The sequence below is a fragment of the Kazachstania africana genome, chromosome 5 (assembly GCF_000304475.1).
Source record: "Kazachstania africana CBS 2517 chromosome 5, complete genome".
Lineage (NCBI taxonomy): Eukaryota > Fungi > Ascomycota > Saccharomycetes > Saccharomycetales > Saccharomycetaceae > Kazachstania > Kazachstania africana.
This window is the reverse complement of record NC_018944.1, coordinates 612782-631233: the sequence shown is the minus strand read 5'-3', so window position 1 is coordinate 631233 and position 18452 is coordinate 612782. Positions and strand designations below refer to the sequence as shown.

Below are 18452 nucleotides of genomic sequence, written 5' to 3'. Positions count from 1 at the left end.
AAACGGTAGGTAAACAAGAGGTAGTCGTGCAGAGAAGTAATAGTCTCTCTTCTAGTTGCTACGGTGATTCCTCTCGAAGAAACTTCCCTAGATACCATTACTTGCAGGAATGAGAAGTATGAAAATTTTGCCGGATGATACCTCTTTAAGTTGAGACGCGTCAAGAGCCCCGGGGCATCCCCTTTCGTAGTGTCGTGTAATGCGGCAATACAAGAACACGTTTTACGCGATAGATACTACATTCAAGAGCATATAACTCCCTTTTTCTGAAAAGCAGACGATATAGGGGCGTCGACTCATGTATAATTCTAACGGTGAGCAGAAATAAGTAGAGTCACTGGATTTTGTGTTTCTTTTTTGAGCATCTCTCTATTACATCGCAAAACGGCCAGGATATCTATAACAAAATCCACTCGCGCAGTTCAATCGACTGAAATCGTTAAAAGGCTCGATTAGAGTCTCTGTTGCTTCGATGAAATGTTAGGCCTGGCCTTGGTGGTCCATCTATTCACTTCTTAGCAATAATTACTTTTTTAGGAAATGTAATAACAGATCGTGTAAAATGAGTTACCGTTTCGGGGAAAGTAATTCGAAATATTAGCCTAAAAGAGTCGCATGGATTCAATATAAGAAAAAAAAACCGTTATTTAGAACTTGTCAATAGTTTATCATCTTCAAATTCATAAGTTTTATAACGAACAAAAGCCATTTGAATCCAGGTAACTAAGACACACGTACCGCATCATGAATACTGCTTTGCCTTCGATACAATTGTCTGTTGATTACTCACTCTTGTCGAGAGATATTAGTGATTTCTTACAACATTTCAAAGTGGATATACTTGATGATCAAATGGAGAATGATGAAGAAAATGATGGTATCGGTAAAGGTCCCAAATATATGAAGATCCTTCAGGAGGTCGCTAATAGAAAAATTGATTCGGTCATTGTGGAATTAGATGATATTTTGCAATATCAAAATGAAAAATTCCTAGAAGGTGGAATTTCGAATGATTTGGTATCATGTATACAAGAAAATGCAACTCATTTCATTGAATTATTCTGTCGCGAAATTGATAATTTGATGCCACTGCCCACAAAGGATATCAGCTATAAAGATGATGTCTTAGATGTTATATTGACTCAAAGAAGATTGAGAAATGAAAGATTGATTTCTGACAGAACCAATGAACTAAGATCAGAAAACTTGATGGATTCAAATACAAATGATTCACAACAATCACAAGCTTTGAGAGAATTAGCTGAAGATGAAAGTGAATTGTTCCCATCTAATTTAACAAGACGTTATTTCTTCTATTTCAAGACACTATCACCACAGAGCGTTCACCGTCACAAACATCACGGCGCCAAACAGCATGTGGCCGTTCCTTTATCAGTGAGGCAAATTAAAGGTGACTTCTTAGGTCAGTTAATTACAGTAAGAGGTATAGTTACCAGAGTCTCTGATGTCAAACCTTCTGTCATGGTAATAGCATACACATGTGACCAATGTGGCTATGAAGTATTTCAAGAGGTCAATTCACGTACTTTTACGCCTTTATCAGAATGTACATCACGCGAATGTTCCCAAAATCAAACTAAAGGCCAATTGTTTATGAGCACAAGAGCCTCCAAATTTAGTGCCTTCCAAGAATGTAAAATTCAAGAATTGTCACAACAAGTACCTGTCGGTCATATCCCAAGATCTTTAACTATTCATGTAAATGGTTCATTGGTCAGATCAATGGCACCAGGTGATATTGTTGATGTGAGTGGTATATTTTTACCATCGCCGTATACAGGTTATAAGGCATTGAAAGCAGGTTTATTAACGGAAACTTTCTTGGAAGCACAGTTTGTACGCCAACATAAAAAGAAATTCGGCTCTTTTAATTTAAACAGTGAAATGGAGGAAAGAGTGCATGAATTAGTGGCACAAGGAGATATCTATGATAAATTAGCCAAATCAATAGCACCAGAAATTTATGGCAACTTGGACGTCAAGAAAGCGTTACTATTATTGTTAGTTGGTGGTGTTGATAAGAGAGTAGGTGATGGTATGAAAATTAGAGGCGATATTAATATCTGTTTAATGGGTGATCCTGGTGTTGCAAAATCACAATTACTCAAGGCTATTTGTAAGATTTCTCCTAGAAGTGTCTATACCACGGGTAAAGGTTCTTCTGGTGTTGGTTTAACAGCAGCAGTGATGAAGGATCCTGTTACAGATGAAATGATTCTAGAAGGGGGTGCCTTGGTCCTTGCTGATAATGGTATCTGTTGTATCGATGAATTTGATAAGATGGACGAAAGTGATAGAACTGCAATTCATGAAGTTATGGAACAACAAACCATTTCTATCTCTAAAGCTGGTATTAATACAACATTGAACGCACGTACGTCCATTCTTGCGGCTGCAAATCCATTGTATGGTAGATATAATCCAAGACTATCTCCTTTGGACAATATCAACTTGCCTGCAGCCTTATTGTCAAGATTTGATGTTATGTTTTTATTATTAGATACACCAAACAAAGAAAACGATGAAAAATTAGCTGCACATGTATCATATGTTCATATGCATAACAAACAACCAGATTTAGATTTTGAACCCATTCCACCATCAAGAATGAGAGAATACATTGCCCTTGCAAAATCAAAGAGACCTGTTATGAACGAAGAAGTTAATGACTATGTTGTTCAAGCCTATATTAGGCTAAGACAAGATTCGAAAAGAGAGATGGATTCCAAATTTTCATTTGGTCAGGCTACACCAAGAACATTGTTAGGTATAGTTAGACTATCACAGGCTCTAGCAAAATTAAGATTGGCTGACAGTGTTGATGTTGAGGACGTAGAAGAAGCCCTGAGGTTGGTAAGAGTCTCAAAGGAATCTTTATACCAAGATAACCGTAAATCTAAAGAAGATGAGAACCCAACCACACAAGTATATACAATCATCAAAAAGATGTCTCAAGAATTTGGCAAATCCCTACCATACGAGAATATCGTCAAGACGGTAAGATTAAGAGGGTTTACCATGCTGCAGTTGAGCAACTGTATCAAGGAATATTCATATTTGAATGTCTGGCATTTAATCAACGAAGGTAATATTCTTAAATTCGTCGACGATGGTAATGAAGATGAAGATTTGAATTCTGATTCAGAGTCAATGGCACACTCGCCATTAAATGATCCACCGTTACTGGCACCTCAAAGCCAAGGAACCCCAGAAAACTCTGAAATTGTTCAATCTGATGAAGAGATGCAAGATTGATGATAATCTAACAAACCAAATTTGTATATAGTGAAAAAGCAAGCATAATTAAATAGAGCGTAATCTATGTGTGATGTAAATAAAACAGAAGGTATTTTTATATGTCCTGCTCTTTCAAAGAGGACCAGCGGCCGTTTCTTGCTTAAACTGTAGGTTGACATGACAGGTTACTTCGGTCCCCTAAGCCCCGGAAACTTTTTTGTCTATATCCAATTCCTTCCCGCTAGCAATGTATCTGCGATAGACACCTTGCCTTCAGAGATGGTAAGTCTTGGCGCTTGATCCAAACAATACGACCGAGAAAATTATAACAAAAACAAAAATAGGGGAATGTTATGCCTGCAGATCTGGTGTCCCCACCTCAGGTACAAGTCCTAGCTTTTCTCAAAATACCCTAGTTATTCCCTGCCCCCTCCGCAAAAAATATCCCTCAGACCTGCTCACGGGAACGACAAGAAGGCACCTTCTCACTCCCCCGCCGCTTCCCCTTCGAGAAGTAGCTTCCTGAAATGGAAACAACTGTCGGCTCCGCCTGACATATAAAAAAAATAAAAACAGACCGTGCGAATGTTTCTTCGGAGAACGGTTGTATTTTATCCTGGGGTTCCGCCCGGCTTTTCGATCACCCGCACGACTCCCCCAGAACGGTCCGTAGAGAGCGTTCGCTATCCTCTAGAGAACAAAAATATGGTAATCATATCACAAACAAAATATGTCTAGGCATAATACAGAGATCGGGACAAAAAAAAAAAGTCGTACCAGTTGATTTGGATTAGTTTAGAAGAGGAAGAACCATACGATAATCCAACGTACTGGACGCTGCATATATAAGAGTAGTGTTCCTGCCGAACAGTGTATGCTTTTTACCTTTTTCATATACATTGAGCTTCTGTAACATATATATCTGGAAAAGGTCTGATACTTTCAGAAGGGATTTTATCATATATCCGTATATATACCAGCGTGACTGAACGCAAAGGCAAAGTATCCAAAGAATATTTAGTTTGTGGAAATGACTGGGAGATTGTCAAATTCTAATAACAATCAGTACAGAAAAATGCAGAGTGTTAATTTTGTAGGTACCAACTATTCTCGCTATGGAACATCTGTTTATAAGCAACTATATGGTAACTATGATAAATATGACGACTCAGAATTTTTAGGTGCTCGATACAAACACATTTCAGTTTCACCCAAGAAACGCAATATTCTAACTAATTCGAACAGTAATCTTGATCGCACTACAGATAATGTACTTTCAAAAAAAGATGTATTGAAGAAAAAATATAAGTCATTGATTTCCACTTCATCCAAGAAATTGAAGAATAAATTTTATAATGATGATGCTTTTTCCATTTTCTCGAATAGATCACATTCAAAACATCCAATTATCGTCGAAAGATACGCTGAATTAAATGACTTACCCATTGAGATCATCAATTATATTATGTCCTTCATTGAAGATGATAAAATATTAATATATTGTCTCTACGTTTCCAAAAAATTCTACGCTGCGGCAAAGCCTAACTTATATTCGATCCTACATTTCACTTCCACATACAGAGTAGCGCAATTTGTTACTTCCTTGAGATTACACCCTGAGAATGGTAATTACGTTAAATACTTGGATTTATCAGATTTGAAGAATGGTCTCATATTGAGGGAATCTAAAAATAAAACTATAGTAAATGCCGATGACGCAGTTGAAGAAGATGATGATAACGATGAACCCCTCAAAGAGTTAGCTTATGCTAGTTGGAGAGATTGGAGATTTAGAAATGATCCACTATATAGTTCACCAATTTTAAATTGTTACAATTTGAAAAAAGTCAGCTCTCGTTCTTCTTCAGTCTCATCAGCTTCAACTACCTTTGAAAGTAATTTGAACATAAAAAGACTTCGTTCTAACAGTAGTGTAAGCTCTTTCACTAGCAATATTATGTCTTCCATTCAGCCTTCTCATTCTAACGCCAACATGTTATTACCAAAGATCGATAGTATAACTAACGATAAGAGTAACAGAGGAGGTCATTCTTCGCAAAATTCTAAATGGTTCAGATTGAAATTAGGTTACAAAAATCGTGCAAAAAGTAACGCTTTGAAATTGGAAACGGATGATTTAGGACCAACAGATATAGATCATAATAGAGTGGTCACTTTTAAAGAAACTGAACGTGAAAGACCTTTCAAAACGAAACATCCTTACACCAACAAATTTTTGCTCAAGTATGCACAATATCGTGATCTTCCATTAGGATATATTCTTCATATTTTGAAGCTCTGTCCAAATTTAGTCGGTCTGAATCTATCAAACCTCTCGCTATACACCGACTTTAAAGTGACTCATAACGTTTCCAATACTATCAACAGACAATTCTCTACATTGATTGCGGATAGTACTCCAACTGTCGAACTAGAAAATAAAGAAGATAATCTTGATGTGGTTTATTTGACTGATTCAAGTAAAATTTATGAACCTTCAGAAAATAAGCGTACAGTTTCTTCTTCATCACAGTTGGGATTTTCAAACGCGAACAGCTGGATTTCCACAAATGCCGCTTTCATTCCTACAAAGAATTGGCCGCTACCTATCGATAGCAATACCAAATTAAGAGGTTCACAAAACAAAAGAACAGATTATGAATTGACAAAGGTACAAACAATGGAAATTTTCCAACATTTGTCTTGCTTGACAGAATTAAAGATTAATAATGTCGTATGGTGCACTCAAAGTATGATTAAATCATTTATTTTGGATACATTTGTGAAGAGCAGGTATAATGTTGATTTGAGTTTTGAAAAGTCTGGTATGAACAGAAACTTTGTATGGTCTTGCAAAGGTAACTTAGACACATTTGTTACATTGGTTGCATTGGATGAGCTTTTGAAACGTGATGATTTTGAAATAGAAAGTATTTTCAATATTAGAAGAGGTAATTTACAATTATCGCAAGAGCACAAGGAAAAGAATACTGCTACAATAGAAAAATCAGCCTTTTTTGAAATTTCCTATGATATTGAAAATGGGTCCCAGAAGACTATTAGTGTTAGTTTAGAAATCTTGAAAAATGATCCACTATTAAAACCAACTACACTTGATTTGAAAAAGATCGCAGAAAATAGATTGCATATTTCAGTCAATTTACGTTTGGATGAAAATTTCAGTGGTATGATGGTGCCAAATGAAATATTACCGAAGAAATCAGATGAAAGAATTGATCGACTAGCACACGCTTTGTTGTTCAGAGTCATGCATTTAAGAAGTGGCTACTTAAGAAGAAATGTTGGCGAAAATAGCTATCTTTCAGAATCAATGGCTCTATAAAATTATTTTCAAGAAGTATTATCCTTTTAGCGTCTACTTTTCATACTTAGCATTATATATCTACATATTCTTTAATACCCCAAAGCTGTACATATTACCATGTGGAATTGTTATTTAGATATGAATTTTCAAGGAACAAGCGGCAAACTTGCTCTGGTTGATCTAGATACAATATATGAGAGCAGTGGTTGATACTTATCAACTTTTTTTCTGTCGTCTGGGACCATGAATTTCTTGAACATATTGTCAGACATTTCAGGATGAGCTACAATATCGTTCTCAGCGCGTATAACAAAGACCGTTGTATTATTCCCTTCCTGATTTAGAATGTCTGATATGGCATTCCAGTCAACAGATTCCCATCCCAGTATATAGCCAACGGTATTTTGAAGTTTTGACTGTAAGTTAAGATAAAATTGGAATAATTTAATATAGTGAAGAGTTTCATTTTCATCATCATTTTTATTATAAAAGCATGGTTCGACTTCACCATTTGGTAATTTTAACCAGTCTCTTAAATAATCAAAAGTCCATGGCCATGTGAAAATTGCGTATAGTGCAGTGGATCTTATTACTCTTGTATAGATTGGGAGATCTCTGTCAGACATCGGAGGTGTCAGTAATATTAGTTTTTCAACGTTGTACTTGTAGTTGAATAAATGGTAGAAATGTATTGAAATATAAGTTCCTAATGAGTGGCCTACAATATTCAATTTGAACTTACTTGTCCCCACAAGCCTACTTAAAGTTTCTTCATAAAGTTTTGCAATGTTATACATTGAATAATTTGAAAGAGCTTTATCGCTGGTGAAATCTGGAGGGTCTATTGATACAAATGACTGATTACATTTATCGATTAGTCTAAGCAGTTGAATATATTGATCCATATTCCCTCCCAAACCAGGCAGCATTAGATATACCGAGTCATGTACAATATTTTGCATATTGTGACATAACCGAATTTTGAAGCCCTGAACATCCATGTAGTCTTCATGATCTGAGATATATTTTAGATGAAAATCATCTGCTGCATTGGGACTATTCATTTTTTCAAGCAATTTGGAGTCTTGGCCATATGATTCAATAATATCGTGAATTGATTTGCCTGAAAGCGGCTGGTCTTTCAAATCGCAGGAGAGTTTGATAAGGTCTTCATCGTTGGCAGACATATTCGTCATTGTGGCGTTACGGAGGAATATAGTTAAATTGGGTAGAAATTTCTCATAGGGGCAATATTAACAGTATATTTCGAGCTACTAATGTAACATATATATAATTTATAAAGATACAGCCGGTCTTGCATGTTAGGCTCTAAAGATCATACGTTTTTAAATAAACTTTATGGATTGCTCCTTACTTGGTTTGCAGCCGAAATTTTATTGATATTTTCGAGAATAAACTCCAATTACATATTCGGGCTAATACAGGGATTTCTTGGCAAAAATTGATGGAATTACATAATAATGTGCCTTGGTGTAAGACCAGACGAATAGCAAGCAAAATTGTGAGGAGGCCAAAATCCCTCCCATTTTCTTGTTTGATGTTGAATTGAACAACGTAGCAAAAAGTAACAGTCACAAATTTGAGATAGTACGGGTCTACTTTGGCACCAATTACATCTTCAAAACTTTATCTAAAAACAATCCACAAAATTTTTCAGGCTGATCAAAACAAATATTATGTGAGCATTCAGGTATACGTACAAACGTTGTGGAGGTTTTGACAGATTCAAACATTTGCACGATTGCCTCGCCATCTTTCAATGAAGTCACTAAATCATTCTCCCCACAAAAAACAAAAATAGATGTTTTGTTCCCCTCTTTACGTAATACATTTCTGATGGCCTCCCAATTTATAGCCTCCCAACCCAGTAAGTAACCAATAAGACTCTTGCTTTTGATTTGTATGTTATTATGAAACTGCCACAGCTTCCTATAGCATAGAATTTCGTTTTCATTTTCATTTGTATTGTGAAAATATTGTTTAATACCAGAACTTTGTAATCCTTTACTTTGATCAAGCCAAACTCTGTAGAAATCAAAGACCCATGGTAATTTGAAAAGGGTACGTAGTCCAAACTGGATGAATGTCCTATTCTTGGCTAATTGATCTATTTGAGGCTTGGGAGGGGAAACTAATATCAATTTTTCAACAGTATATTTTTTATTGAATAATTCGTAAAAATGTAGAGCAAGATGAGTACCCATAGAATGGCCCATGACGTTTATCTTGTAATTGTCCGGTGCAGTTCCAATTACAGTTTCCAGCATCTGATCTATCAATGTTGCAATGTGGGTCATTGAATAATTCGAATAATCCTCACTCTTGCCAAATCCGGGCAAATCAATGGCTAAAAAGTTTTTATTACTTGCATCGATCAACCTTACTAACGGTTCAAACTGTTCCAGATTTCCTCCAAGACCAGGAATACAGAGAAACAAAGAGTCAGAGTCAATTCTATCGACATTATGGCACACTCTGACCTTTATTCCATTCACATCAATGTACTTTTCGTGTTTCGAGATAAACTTGGTCTTAAAATCCTCAGAAGCATTTGGCACAGAAATCACTGTCGCTAACTGAGTACATCCAGCGTAGGACTGAACAATGTCGTGAATCGATCTCCCAGAGAGTGGTTGTCCTTCTAAGTCGCATGCATTTTCTACAAGCTCCTGGCGATCCATATTGCCCTCTAGCCAAATTCGTTTTCTGTTTTAAGCTGGCCCATCAGGCCCTTTCAGATATTCAAGTGTATTTTTCAATATGCGGACGAGCTCGAAAGTTCACGATGCGAAATAGTTTTTGAGAAAAGTTAACAGCACATTATACCACGTATTAAACATTATTAATATTCAAGATTGTTAACAAGAAAGCCCAGTTCTATTTCTAATTCTGTTGATATAAACAAATATTATTGCACGAGAATGGGGAGTGAACATAAGAAGAGACTTATGCCCAAGTCAGCTTTGCTGGTTAGGAAGTACCAGAAGGGAATTAGAGTCTCATTTGCTACTTTTATTGTTGTTTTGACAATAATGTTCTTCCTTCATACACCAAGCCATTATACTACAGAGAACAGTAACGCTATTAGACAAGGTCAGACCTCGCCGAAAGAGACCTCTGAGTATCTAATTCCATTCACAGATCAGTCCCAAAAAGTTGTCCATCCAGTGGATGATGGTGTCAAAGTAAAGGCTGCTATGGTCACCTTAGCAAGAAATTCAGATTTATGGAACCTGGTTAACTCAATCAGACATGTCGAAGATCGTTTCAACAATAGATACCATTACGATTGGGTCTTCTTGAATGATAAGCCATTTTCTGATGAATTCAAGAGAGTGACAAGCGCGCTTGTTTCTGGTAAAGTGAAGTACGGTTTAATTCCAGAGGAAGATTGGTCTGTTCCATCATGGATTGACCAGAAAAAGTTTGACGAAAGAAGAATTGCAATGGGTCAAGAAAATGTTCCTTATGGTGACTCTATCCCATATAGACATATGTGTCGTTTCCAATCAGGTTTATTTCTAAAAAGTCCGTTGTTAGATGAATACGAATACTATTGGAGAGTTGATACCGACATCAAGATTCACTGTAATATTCAATACGATATTTTCAAATTCATGAAAGAAAATCATAAGAAGTACGGTTTTATCTTATCTGTTAGTGAATATAAGGCCACAATCCCAACTTTATGGGACACAATCAAGGACTTCACTACGAAACATCCCGAACATGTCAACAAGAATAATTTACTGGACTTTGTTTCCAACGATAAAGGTAATACCTATAACTTATGCCATTTCTGGACTAATTTTGAAATCGCTTCATTGGAATTTTATAGATCTAAGGCATACCAAGACTACTTCAACTACTTGGACAAGTCTGGTGGTTTCTTCTATGAAAGATGGGGTGATGCGCCGGTTCACTCGATTGCTGCCGCTTTATTCTTGGACAAATCGGAATTACATTTCTTCGACGGTATTGGTTTCTACCATCCAAATTTCCATTCATGTCCTGTTGAAGAATCTATCAGACTCCAGAACCAATGTGTTTGTGAACCCGCCAAAGATAACACCTGGTTCGATTTCTACTTCTGTACCAGAAAATTCTTCAGCGCACAAGGCCTTGAAATACCTCCAGAAGCTAGAAAAGACTAGCGAACGTCTTTTAATCATATAACGTTTGTATATCCTATATATAAGTATATATATGAAGTAATAATGTACTATAAGCTGAAGTGCTTTAATAACAGTCGTACACAAATTATATCCTTTTCGATGTCACAGTGCGAGGTAGAGGTCTGCGTCACATCATTAAAATTGGTTTGCACCTCTTTCAAAAAGATCTAATTTGATATAAATATTCAAGAAAGAATACATATCCACACTGTTGCTATAGCATTTGTAGACTAGCTTACCACGTTACGAGTCAACTCGATCATGGATTTTGAGAAACTCTTTTCATTTCAAATATTTTTCATCTTTTTGAGGGAGTCACTTGAGATCGTGATTATTATATCAATCCTATTGACCATAGTTAGGCATACTCTGTCCATTCCAGAAACTGCGGTCTCGTCTGATGGGAGTCTTACGGCTGTCGAAGAAGAAGATGGCCATTTCACCGTAGAGGAAGAGGAGGAATTATTCGAATTTAGGGATATTTTAAACGAAGGATCTCAGCCAGCCATAGTTACTGAAGACAACGTTCCGGATGAAAGTGCTAAATTGTATTCGAAACTGAAAGTGCAGATCATTTCAGGCGGTTTCTTGGGATTACTTTTGTGCACGATAATTGGTGGTTCATTCATCGCTGTATTCTACAAAGTAGGATCAGATCTCTGGACATTGAGTGAACACTATTATGAGGGCATTTTGAGTATCGTGGCTTCAGTTATCATATCTTTCATGGGGTTATTCTTTTTAAGATTAGGTAAGTTGCGTGAGAAGTTCAGAGTAAAACTAGCTTCAATAATATACTCCGACAGAAACAAATTATTTAAGACTCAAGACCAATCCACTGCGGCATTCAGCGAGAAATATGCATTTTTTATTCTTCCTTTCGTAACCACATTAAGAGAGGGTCTTGAAGCAGTCGTTTTTGTCGGAGGTGTTGGTATCGACCAACCTTTGTCTTCGATACCATTATCAATGATTACCGCCGTTATAGTAAGTGGAGTATTGGGTTACCTCTTCTTCAAATATTCAAGTTCGTTTTCTTTGAAGATTTGCTTAGTTATTACAACGTGTTTCATGTATCTTATCGCCTCTGGTTTATTCTCAAAGGGTGTATGGCAGCTTGAATTGCAGGATTATGTAAATAAGTGTCATGGTCAAGATATGAGTGAAGTCGGGAGTGGGCCAGGCTCTTACGACATTTCTCGTTCGGTTTGGCACGTCAACTGTTGCAACGGGGAGATTGATGGGGGCTGGATGATTTTTACTGCCTTATTTGGATGGACTAATAGTGCAACATATGGCTCCGTTATAAGTTATAACGTATATTGGATCATACTCATAGTTGCTATTAAATTGCTAATGGTAGAGGAAAGGAATGGTTTTATTCCATACCTACCTTTAAAATGGCAGGAGAGACGTATACTAAAGCGAATGAATACGATTAAGGCCTCCCTTCAGTTGAGACATCCAGAGCAGTCTTCTGATCCAACGAGCTTCTTCCAACCTCAAAGGCCCTCAGAAGATAGCTCAGCACCATTAATAAAGGATCACCCAGATGAGTCTGCAAGACATGGAGCAGTATAAATGTTTTATTTTTGCTGGCAATTGGACATCTTTTTAGCTAATCATCTATGAACTAGATACATGAACTCGCTCAACATAACGGGATGAGTCGGTAAATATCTTCGTTATAACGTTCCATTATGTCATCATAAAAATGCCATATTAACTTATCCTGTATATAATATATATATATATATTCTTAGAAAAGTTAAAAATAAAGCTTTTATTACCATGGACAGAAAATCAATAACTGATCTATGAAGAGCCAGGTGTCATTGCTGCAGTCACAAGTATGACGGTTGTTGAAGAGGTAAAAAAATAATAGCTCGCACTCAGGATCGAACTAAGGACCAACAGATTTGCAATCTGCTGCGCTACCACTGCGCCATACGAGCCATAGACGGAGTGTTTTTGTTGTAACATAAACTGCTACACTACAACATTAAGCCCTAAGTTCGTGTGACTGCTTTCCCAGCATCAAAACCTAGACACCCGCCGTCCAATTTATTAAACTAAATATTTCACATTATTGAATTTGGTTGAATATTGGTGAAAACTTTTCATAGACGCAACTTTTGTCATCTTGAAGAATTCCACACTATAAAAAGGAATTCTTCGTCATATTTGTTCTTAATCTTTTATCTTACTCTATAATTTTATATATTAAAAGAGGACAAGCTTTTTGATACGCTTTTAGCTACAGTTATACGATAAGATCGATATACAAGCTCTCTGTCCCTGAATTAGAATATATACAAGCCCTGTCATATTCTCTCTGTATTATCTGTCTTGTTGCCGTATTGAACTTACAATACGGAGGTGATATTCTTACTATATATGTTATCTTTAAAAAAGATGAACCGTTAACTGCACTAATCGACATTTCAAGGTTTTGATAGTTATATTGACGAACTTAAAATGTTCTAGATGAACGGAAACGTACTGGGAACTATTATTACCTTCGTTATTGTTATTGTTGACAGTATTATTGGACACAATGAGCCTGTAAGAGTTTAAGTTTTTGTTTTCATCACGGAGTATCGTAATAAGTTGATATTCTTTTCTATGCAATGTACATAGAGTAAGGAAGAGAACGAAATATCCAGAAAGGTTTGGTTCTTATTTCACCTTTACATAATAATTGGATTGGAACCGATTCTATCAAGTATCGATTACCAATGAAGAATGTTGATGAAACTGTCTCCTACATAATCCCTCACAGCCTTATCTGAGTGAGACTAATAGAATCCGCAGTACTTGAATTCTGCTCAAGGCTTGTCCCGAATTATGGTCAGTATCTCAAAATATTCATCCCATATATCTCTATAATCGAGACTTAGCATCATCTAGCTTTGTATGGCATTAGCTATCACCTTCAGCACTAAAATAATTCAATTACATAATAAAGTGATAGTGTGATAACTAATGAAACTAGCAGCAGTAAAATTACATAATATCAGGAATGAGAATCTGGACCATGATAATTATTACAACTCAAAATGCTCTGGAAAAAGTATAATTACTCAGATGGACACTAAAGTTTGATCAAAGTTTGTTTCATTGTATCTTATTTATGTTATAGTTTGTTTCATATATAACCAGTGCAGTATTTGGTATAACCACCGGTTAATAAGAATTTTTACTTGATTAACTGATCCATAGCATTATGAACAATAACAACGACATTTTACCACATGAGACAAGCTCTGCTCTTCCTGTGCATCAAATCTTCTGCAAGCAATGGACATCACGGAACGCACTTATTTAGTTATAATCTGATAGCTAAAAATGTGTTCATTTTGTTTTTAAGAATGGTTGAGTATCGTAGTTTCTTACGTTTCTGGTGGTTATAATATTTGAATATTCGTTGATATATCTAGCTGATTGAAAGAATAGAAAAACTATTAGTACTGGCCAAGCGAGTACTAGGTCCTTGGTTTTATTGCATTAATGTTACCTCTTCTTAATCTAAAGCTATATATAAAAGTGATATAAGAAATGTAAGAATGGATTGCGTTCTTTCTCGACTTATGTATTCGACTGTAATCATCTAGTACGAGGATCATACATATAGAATCACGTGATTTACGGTTCCAGCATAACATCCGATAGATCTACTTCTTTGGTATGAAGTAAGCGGCCGAGTTAATATAATCAGCTGCTCTTGAGGCCCTTAACTACTTCTAAATTAATTGGAGTATGTCTCCTACCTTGGAATTTATGAGTATACTATTTCTTTGTGGCACATTAACGCTTGTAAGTGGGGCTTATACCACGCTTGCAATGTATAGTATGATGAGACCTTGCCCATAAGTAGCGCCTTAAGGCCGATGCAGCATCTGACTCGTAACGCACTCAGTTAGATCCGGATATACTTTTTTTTCTTTTTTTGATTTTAAAAACTCAAATCTTGGAGCTAAGAATTTATACACAGTTAGTATTGTGTCTACAGCTCGTCATTATTACTGCTGTTAGGTACGAACTTGAAGCTTTCACAGGGTATATCCCAGCCTGATAAACCGCAGAAGTTGCCTTCTTCCCATCTCATAATGCGTATATCAACGTGCCAGGTACCTTCATTTGTAGCCGAGAAGCACCACGCCGCACCTTTGGCATTATTGACTTCTTTGTACGCCAGTTCTAAAACGTAGGCCAATACGTCCTCCGGCGCCTGAGTATCGCAATTGGCCCCAGAAGTCCATGGCGCGTACCCCACCCAATAAGTAAACGTTTTCCCACTACTGTCCTTCCAGTTTATCCAATCAAATCCCCCATTACAGTTATGCTTAAGTGACCTCGCCTTGGCCCCATGTGCCGTCTCCAAGCCGAGTGACACCCACCCGGACAGATCACCCACGAAGCTTGTAGCGAGTGTCCAGGAGTATTCTTTCCAGTGGCTCCTAAGGGTGAGATGTACTGTCTGTAGTATGTTATGTAACGTGTTCGTAAAGTTATGCCAATATCCACCATTGCAGTCTGTTCGCTTCACTAAATGGTTTACCGTGCTCTCACCGTAAGCCTGATCGAGTGCCTGCAAAATATCGGCCCTCAGTGTTTCGACGGCCGTGTCCCTTTTCATTACGTTGTGCTCGTCATCAGTAATACGCTGACTCACTAGTAATTCAGCTAGGGCAGTCACCCCGTCATGATCAACCTCATAACGGTTTAGTTCTCCTCCATTAAACATTGATAGATTGGCAGAGCCGTACTGGACTAGTACGGCTGCCGGTACACCATAAGAAAGTCTGCCAGACGTTATTGTCCCAGTTACATTGTTATCCTTCTGTGCCATAAACAGACTAAAGCTATCATTGCCGTAGGTATGATTAACGCTAGCTGCCACCAGTTTGAACATAGTTACAGAAAAAATGACTACAGTGGGGATGTACATTGTAATTATGCTTTTCTCTTCTTAATCTAAAGCTATATATAAAAGTGATATAAGAAATGTAAGAATGGATTGCGTTCTTTCTCGACTTATGTATTCGACTGTAATCATCTAGTACGAGGATCATACATATAGAATCACGTGATTTACGGTTCCAGCACAGGAGATTAAACGCATTTTAGTTGGTTTTAACAAATATAAATTATTTCTCTTCAAGCTATCTGTGATTGCCACTTTTTTGTATTTAAAGATAAAATACTTTGTCAGAAGAACAAAATACTAAATTCGCCTTTGAGTTTGAAACTGAGGGCTTATCATCTTGCATAATATTATAACTTGATCGACTTATAATCATTGATAAGAATATTCACTTCAAATGATTTCTACTGCACAAGAGTTATGATCGACTTAAGATCTTAGTTTTTGTTGAAGAAAGTATGTTTTATAATGGGATGTAACGTCACTTTATGATGCTCGAAAAAATAAATTCCTTAAAATGGCGTTGAGCTCAATTAAATTATGAATATGTGTACACTAATCAATATTTACATAGTTTTGAAGGGAATACGGGAACACTTGAAGAAATATCAGATTTATTGATTCATTAGAAATTCACAATATCAAAATTTCGTATATTCTATAAACCTACAACCTTAAAAATCTTGATATCAGTTCCTTCAGCTCTTACGAGCAACCTTATTCCATAATCTTACTTAGTTCGTTACCTAATTCGCCGCATAGCTTTTCACTCTTATCTTTCCATGAACACAACGAACGATAATCACAATATTTACAGTAGGTTAATATATTTTTCATATTTGGATAGATTGGTTCAATATCTCTTTTACCAAACCAAAACATCATAGTATCAATATTATTTTTTTGTAATTCATCAGTGTCGAAATCAAAAAGAACATTACTAAAGTTTAAACCTTTACAATAATACTCAACTAACAGTTTCTCAGACACCAACGATCCAATTATATGATAAAGCTGGGATAATCTCAATGCAAGGTACCTTAACGTGAAAGGCCTTTCCCATAAGGTAAAGAACTCTCTAAACATTTCATTGTAAGAATTATCATTTGGAACTACATCACCTAGTTCTGAAAGGTTGTATTGGGAATTAGAAGTTTGTAAATCGAACTGTTCGAATGCAAGTTTTTTCCCATCCCTTAGTCTTCTCATGTCTGACATAAAAAGAGGTGATTTGATCAATAGGCTAGCTAAATATAAGGGATCCAAAGGTTCATCAATATCAATATTTTTCCTTTTTGCATTAGTTAAAAGACTCTCATAGGTCTTTGAAGGTGATTTTCCTAATTGGGTCAAAAATTTCTTGTAATACATTAATTGTAACTTTGTAGCTTTTAGGACGCTTGTCTGTTGAGGTATATTAAAAGTTGATCTAGTCTTGACATCAGCAACCAACAAATCATATCTACCATTTAATCTCTGAGGAACTGTGATTTCCAATTGTTCAATAATTTGACCAATGTCTGAATTAAGTTTGAAAATATCATCGAATAAATCAAATTTTTTGTAGGAAATTGTATTTTGGAAATCAGGAGTGATCAATTCTTTCTTAGATTTCCAGGACAAATGATCGATAATACCACTTATAAGAACACTTTCATTCTTCTCATATTCTATGAAACCATGACAGCTAATTTCTCTTGCATGACCGAATTTAAAAAGAGATATCAATTTTATGACACAATCAGACCAATCTAAAATGAGATTTTCTACGGATCCTTTTTTGCTCCATTTGTCCAGTTTAAAATCGTCATTAAATTTGAGCCATTCCTTATTTATTCCATAGAGGTTATCTTCTAATGATTGATGAAAAGATGTACCACTGACGAGATGGCGAGATTTGAATTGGCCAAAATCAGAGTATAGATCATACGATAATCTTAATTCACACCAAGATTTCGTTGCTAGATCAGTAACTGATAATCTATTTTTCTTTTGAACCTCACTTAATTTGCGAAATGGTATAGGTTGATTCTTCGGTATCTTATGGTTAATGAACGCAGGATTTATTGGGTCAATTCCAAATATTGTCTTTACTGCTGGTAATTTTTCAGACAAATAATGCTGTTTCTCTTTCGGTATTTTAGAATCTGTCAGTGAATGATCAAAAAATGGTAAATTATTGATATGAGATTGTTCTTTTGCAGTGATAATCCTTGGATCTTGAGGGATTGAAATAGTAGATGATTGAGTAAAATCCTTTAATCTCTTCGTGTAGATATATCTTTTCATCCTCTGCCCACAGATCACTTTTTTGTGATGCCTATATCGTTATTTTTTTTTTTTTTTAAGATTACTTTCTCGTCACATTACTATATTATTAACTTATATAAATATATAGATACAATTCTTGTGCGTGATACTATAACAGATCATAGGAAGAAAGATAATAATTCTAAGAGACCACCACCTAATAATAAGAATAGAATGACCATTATCCAAGTCTTTGAAATACCTAATTTTCGATCTTGGTCTTTCTTTGTTGGCTTCTTCTTACCATACTTTCTATGCTTTTCTATATTCTTATTGAATTTTTCATTTGCTATTCTTTGTTTTGGTGTCTGTACAGCCATTGCTTCTGAGTATGTGATATAGCCTATTTCACCTTCAAGAAAGTGTCCTTTTGGTTTCGATGCAATATGTCAAGAACTAATGTGTAATCTCTCTCACCTTTAATACATTTTCAGGG

At 36.0% G+C, this 18452-nt stretch overlaps 9 protein-coding genes and 1 non-coding gene across 10 annotated transcripts; 4 read left to right on the top strand and 6 right to left on the bottom strand.

The window, feature by feature from the left end:
• Positions 1 to 744: 744 nt before the first annotated feature.
• On the top strand, positions 745 to 3276 carry MCM7 (DNA replication licensing factor MCM7; the record flags this gene model as incomplete). The annotated part of the gene is made up of 1 exon (XM_003957552.1): positions 745 to 3276. One exon carries the CDS (start codon positions 745 to 747, stop codon positions 3274 to 3276), a length of 2532 nt encoding a protein of 843 aa, XP_003957601.1.
• A 1012-nt stretch (positions 3277 to 4288) lies between these two features.
• Positions 4289 to 6601, top strand: COS111 (Cos111p; the record flags this gene model as incomplete). Its single annotated transcript, XM_003957551.1, has 1 exon — positions 4289 to 6601. One exon carries the CDS (start codon positions 4289 to 4291, stop codon positions 6599 to 6601), a length of 2313 nt encoding a protein of 770 aa, XP_003957600.1.
• A 128-nt stretch (positions 6602 to 6729) lies between these two features.
• On the bottom strand, positions 6730 to 7770 carry KAFR0E03120 (uncharacterized protein; the record flags this gene model as incomplete). Its single annotated transcript, XM_003957550.1, has 1 exon — positions 6730 to 7770. One exon carries the CDS (start codon positions 7768 to 7770, stop codon positions 6730 to 6732), a length of 1041 nt encoding a protein of 346 aa, XP_003957599.1.
• A 444-nt stretch (positions 7771 to 8214) lies between these two features.
• Positions 8215 to 9285, bottom strand: LDH1 (triacylglycerol lipase; the record flags this gene model as incomplete). The annotated part of the gene is made up of 1 exon (XM_003957549.1): positions 8215 to 9285. The coding sequence occupies one exon, from the start codon at positions 9283 to 9285 to the stop codon at positions 8215 to 8217; it is 1071 nt and encodes a 356-aa protein (XP_003957598.1).
• A 240-nt stretch (positions 9286 to 9525) lies between these two features.
• On the top strand, positions 9526 to 10758 carry KTR3 (mannosyltransferase KTR3; the record flags this gene model as incomplete). The annotated part of the gene is made up of 1 exon (XM_003957548.1): positions 9526 to 10758. One exon carries the CDS (start codon positions 9526 to 9528, stop codon positions 10756 to 10758), a length of 1233 nt encoding a protein of 410 aa, XP_003957597.1.
• A 282-nt stretch (positions 10759 to 11040) lies between these two features.
• On the top strand, positions 11041 to 12360 carry FTH1 (Fth1p; the record flags this gene model as incomplete). Its single annotated transcript, XM_003957547.1, has 1 exon — positions 11041 to 12360. One exon carries the CDS (start codon positions 11041 to 11043, stop codon positions 12358 to 12360), a length of 1320 nt encoding a protein of 439 aa, XP_003957596.1.
• Positions 12361 to 12662: 302 nt separating this feature from the next.
• On the bottom strand, positions 12663 to 12734 carry KAFR0Etrna4C. The gene has a single exon. It is a non-coding gene; the product is annotated as a tRNA-Cys (tRNA).
• A 2051-nt stretch (positions 12735 to 14785) lies between these two features.
• KAFR0E03080 (uncharacterized protein) lies at positions 14786 to 15730 on the bottom strand (the record flags this gene model as incomplete). Its single annotated transcript, XM_003957546.1, has 1 exon — positions 14786 to 15730. The coding sequence occupies one exon, from the start codon at positions 15728 to 15730 to the stop codon at positions 14786 to 14788; it is 945 nt and encodes a 314-aa protein (XP_003957595.1).
• Positions 15731 to 16423: 693 nt separating this feature from the next.
• On the bottom strand, positions 16424 to 17995 carry EXO5 (Exo5p; the record flags this gene model as incomplete). Its single annotated transcript, XM_003957545.1, has 1 exon — positions 16424 to 17995. The coding sequence occupies one exon, from the start codon at positions 17993 to 17995 to the stop codon at positions 16424 to 16426; it is 1572 nt and encodes a 523-aa protein (XP_003957594.1).
• A 140-nt stretch (positions 17996 to 18135) lies between these two features.
• On the bottom strand, positions 18136 to 18336 carry YSY6 (Ysy6p; the record flags this gene model as incomplete). Its single annotated transcript, XM_003957544.1, has 1 exon — positions 18136 to 18336. One exon carries the CDS (start codon positions 18334 to 18336, stop codon positions 18136 to 18138), a length of 201 nt encoding a protein of 66 aa, XP_003957593.1.
• Between the last annotated feature and the right edge of the window lie 116 nt (positions 18337 to 18452).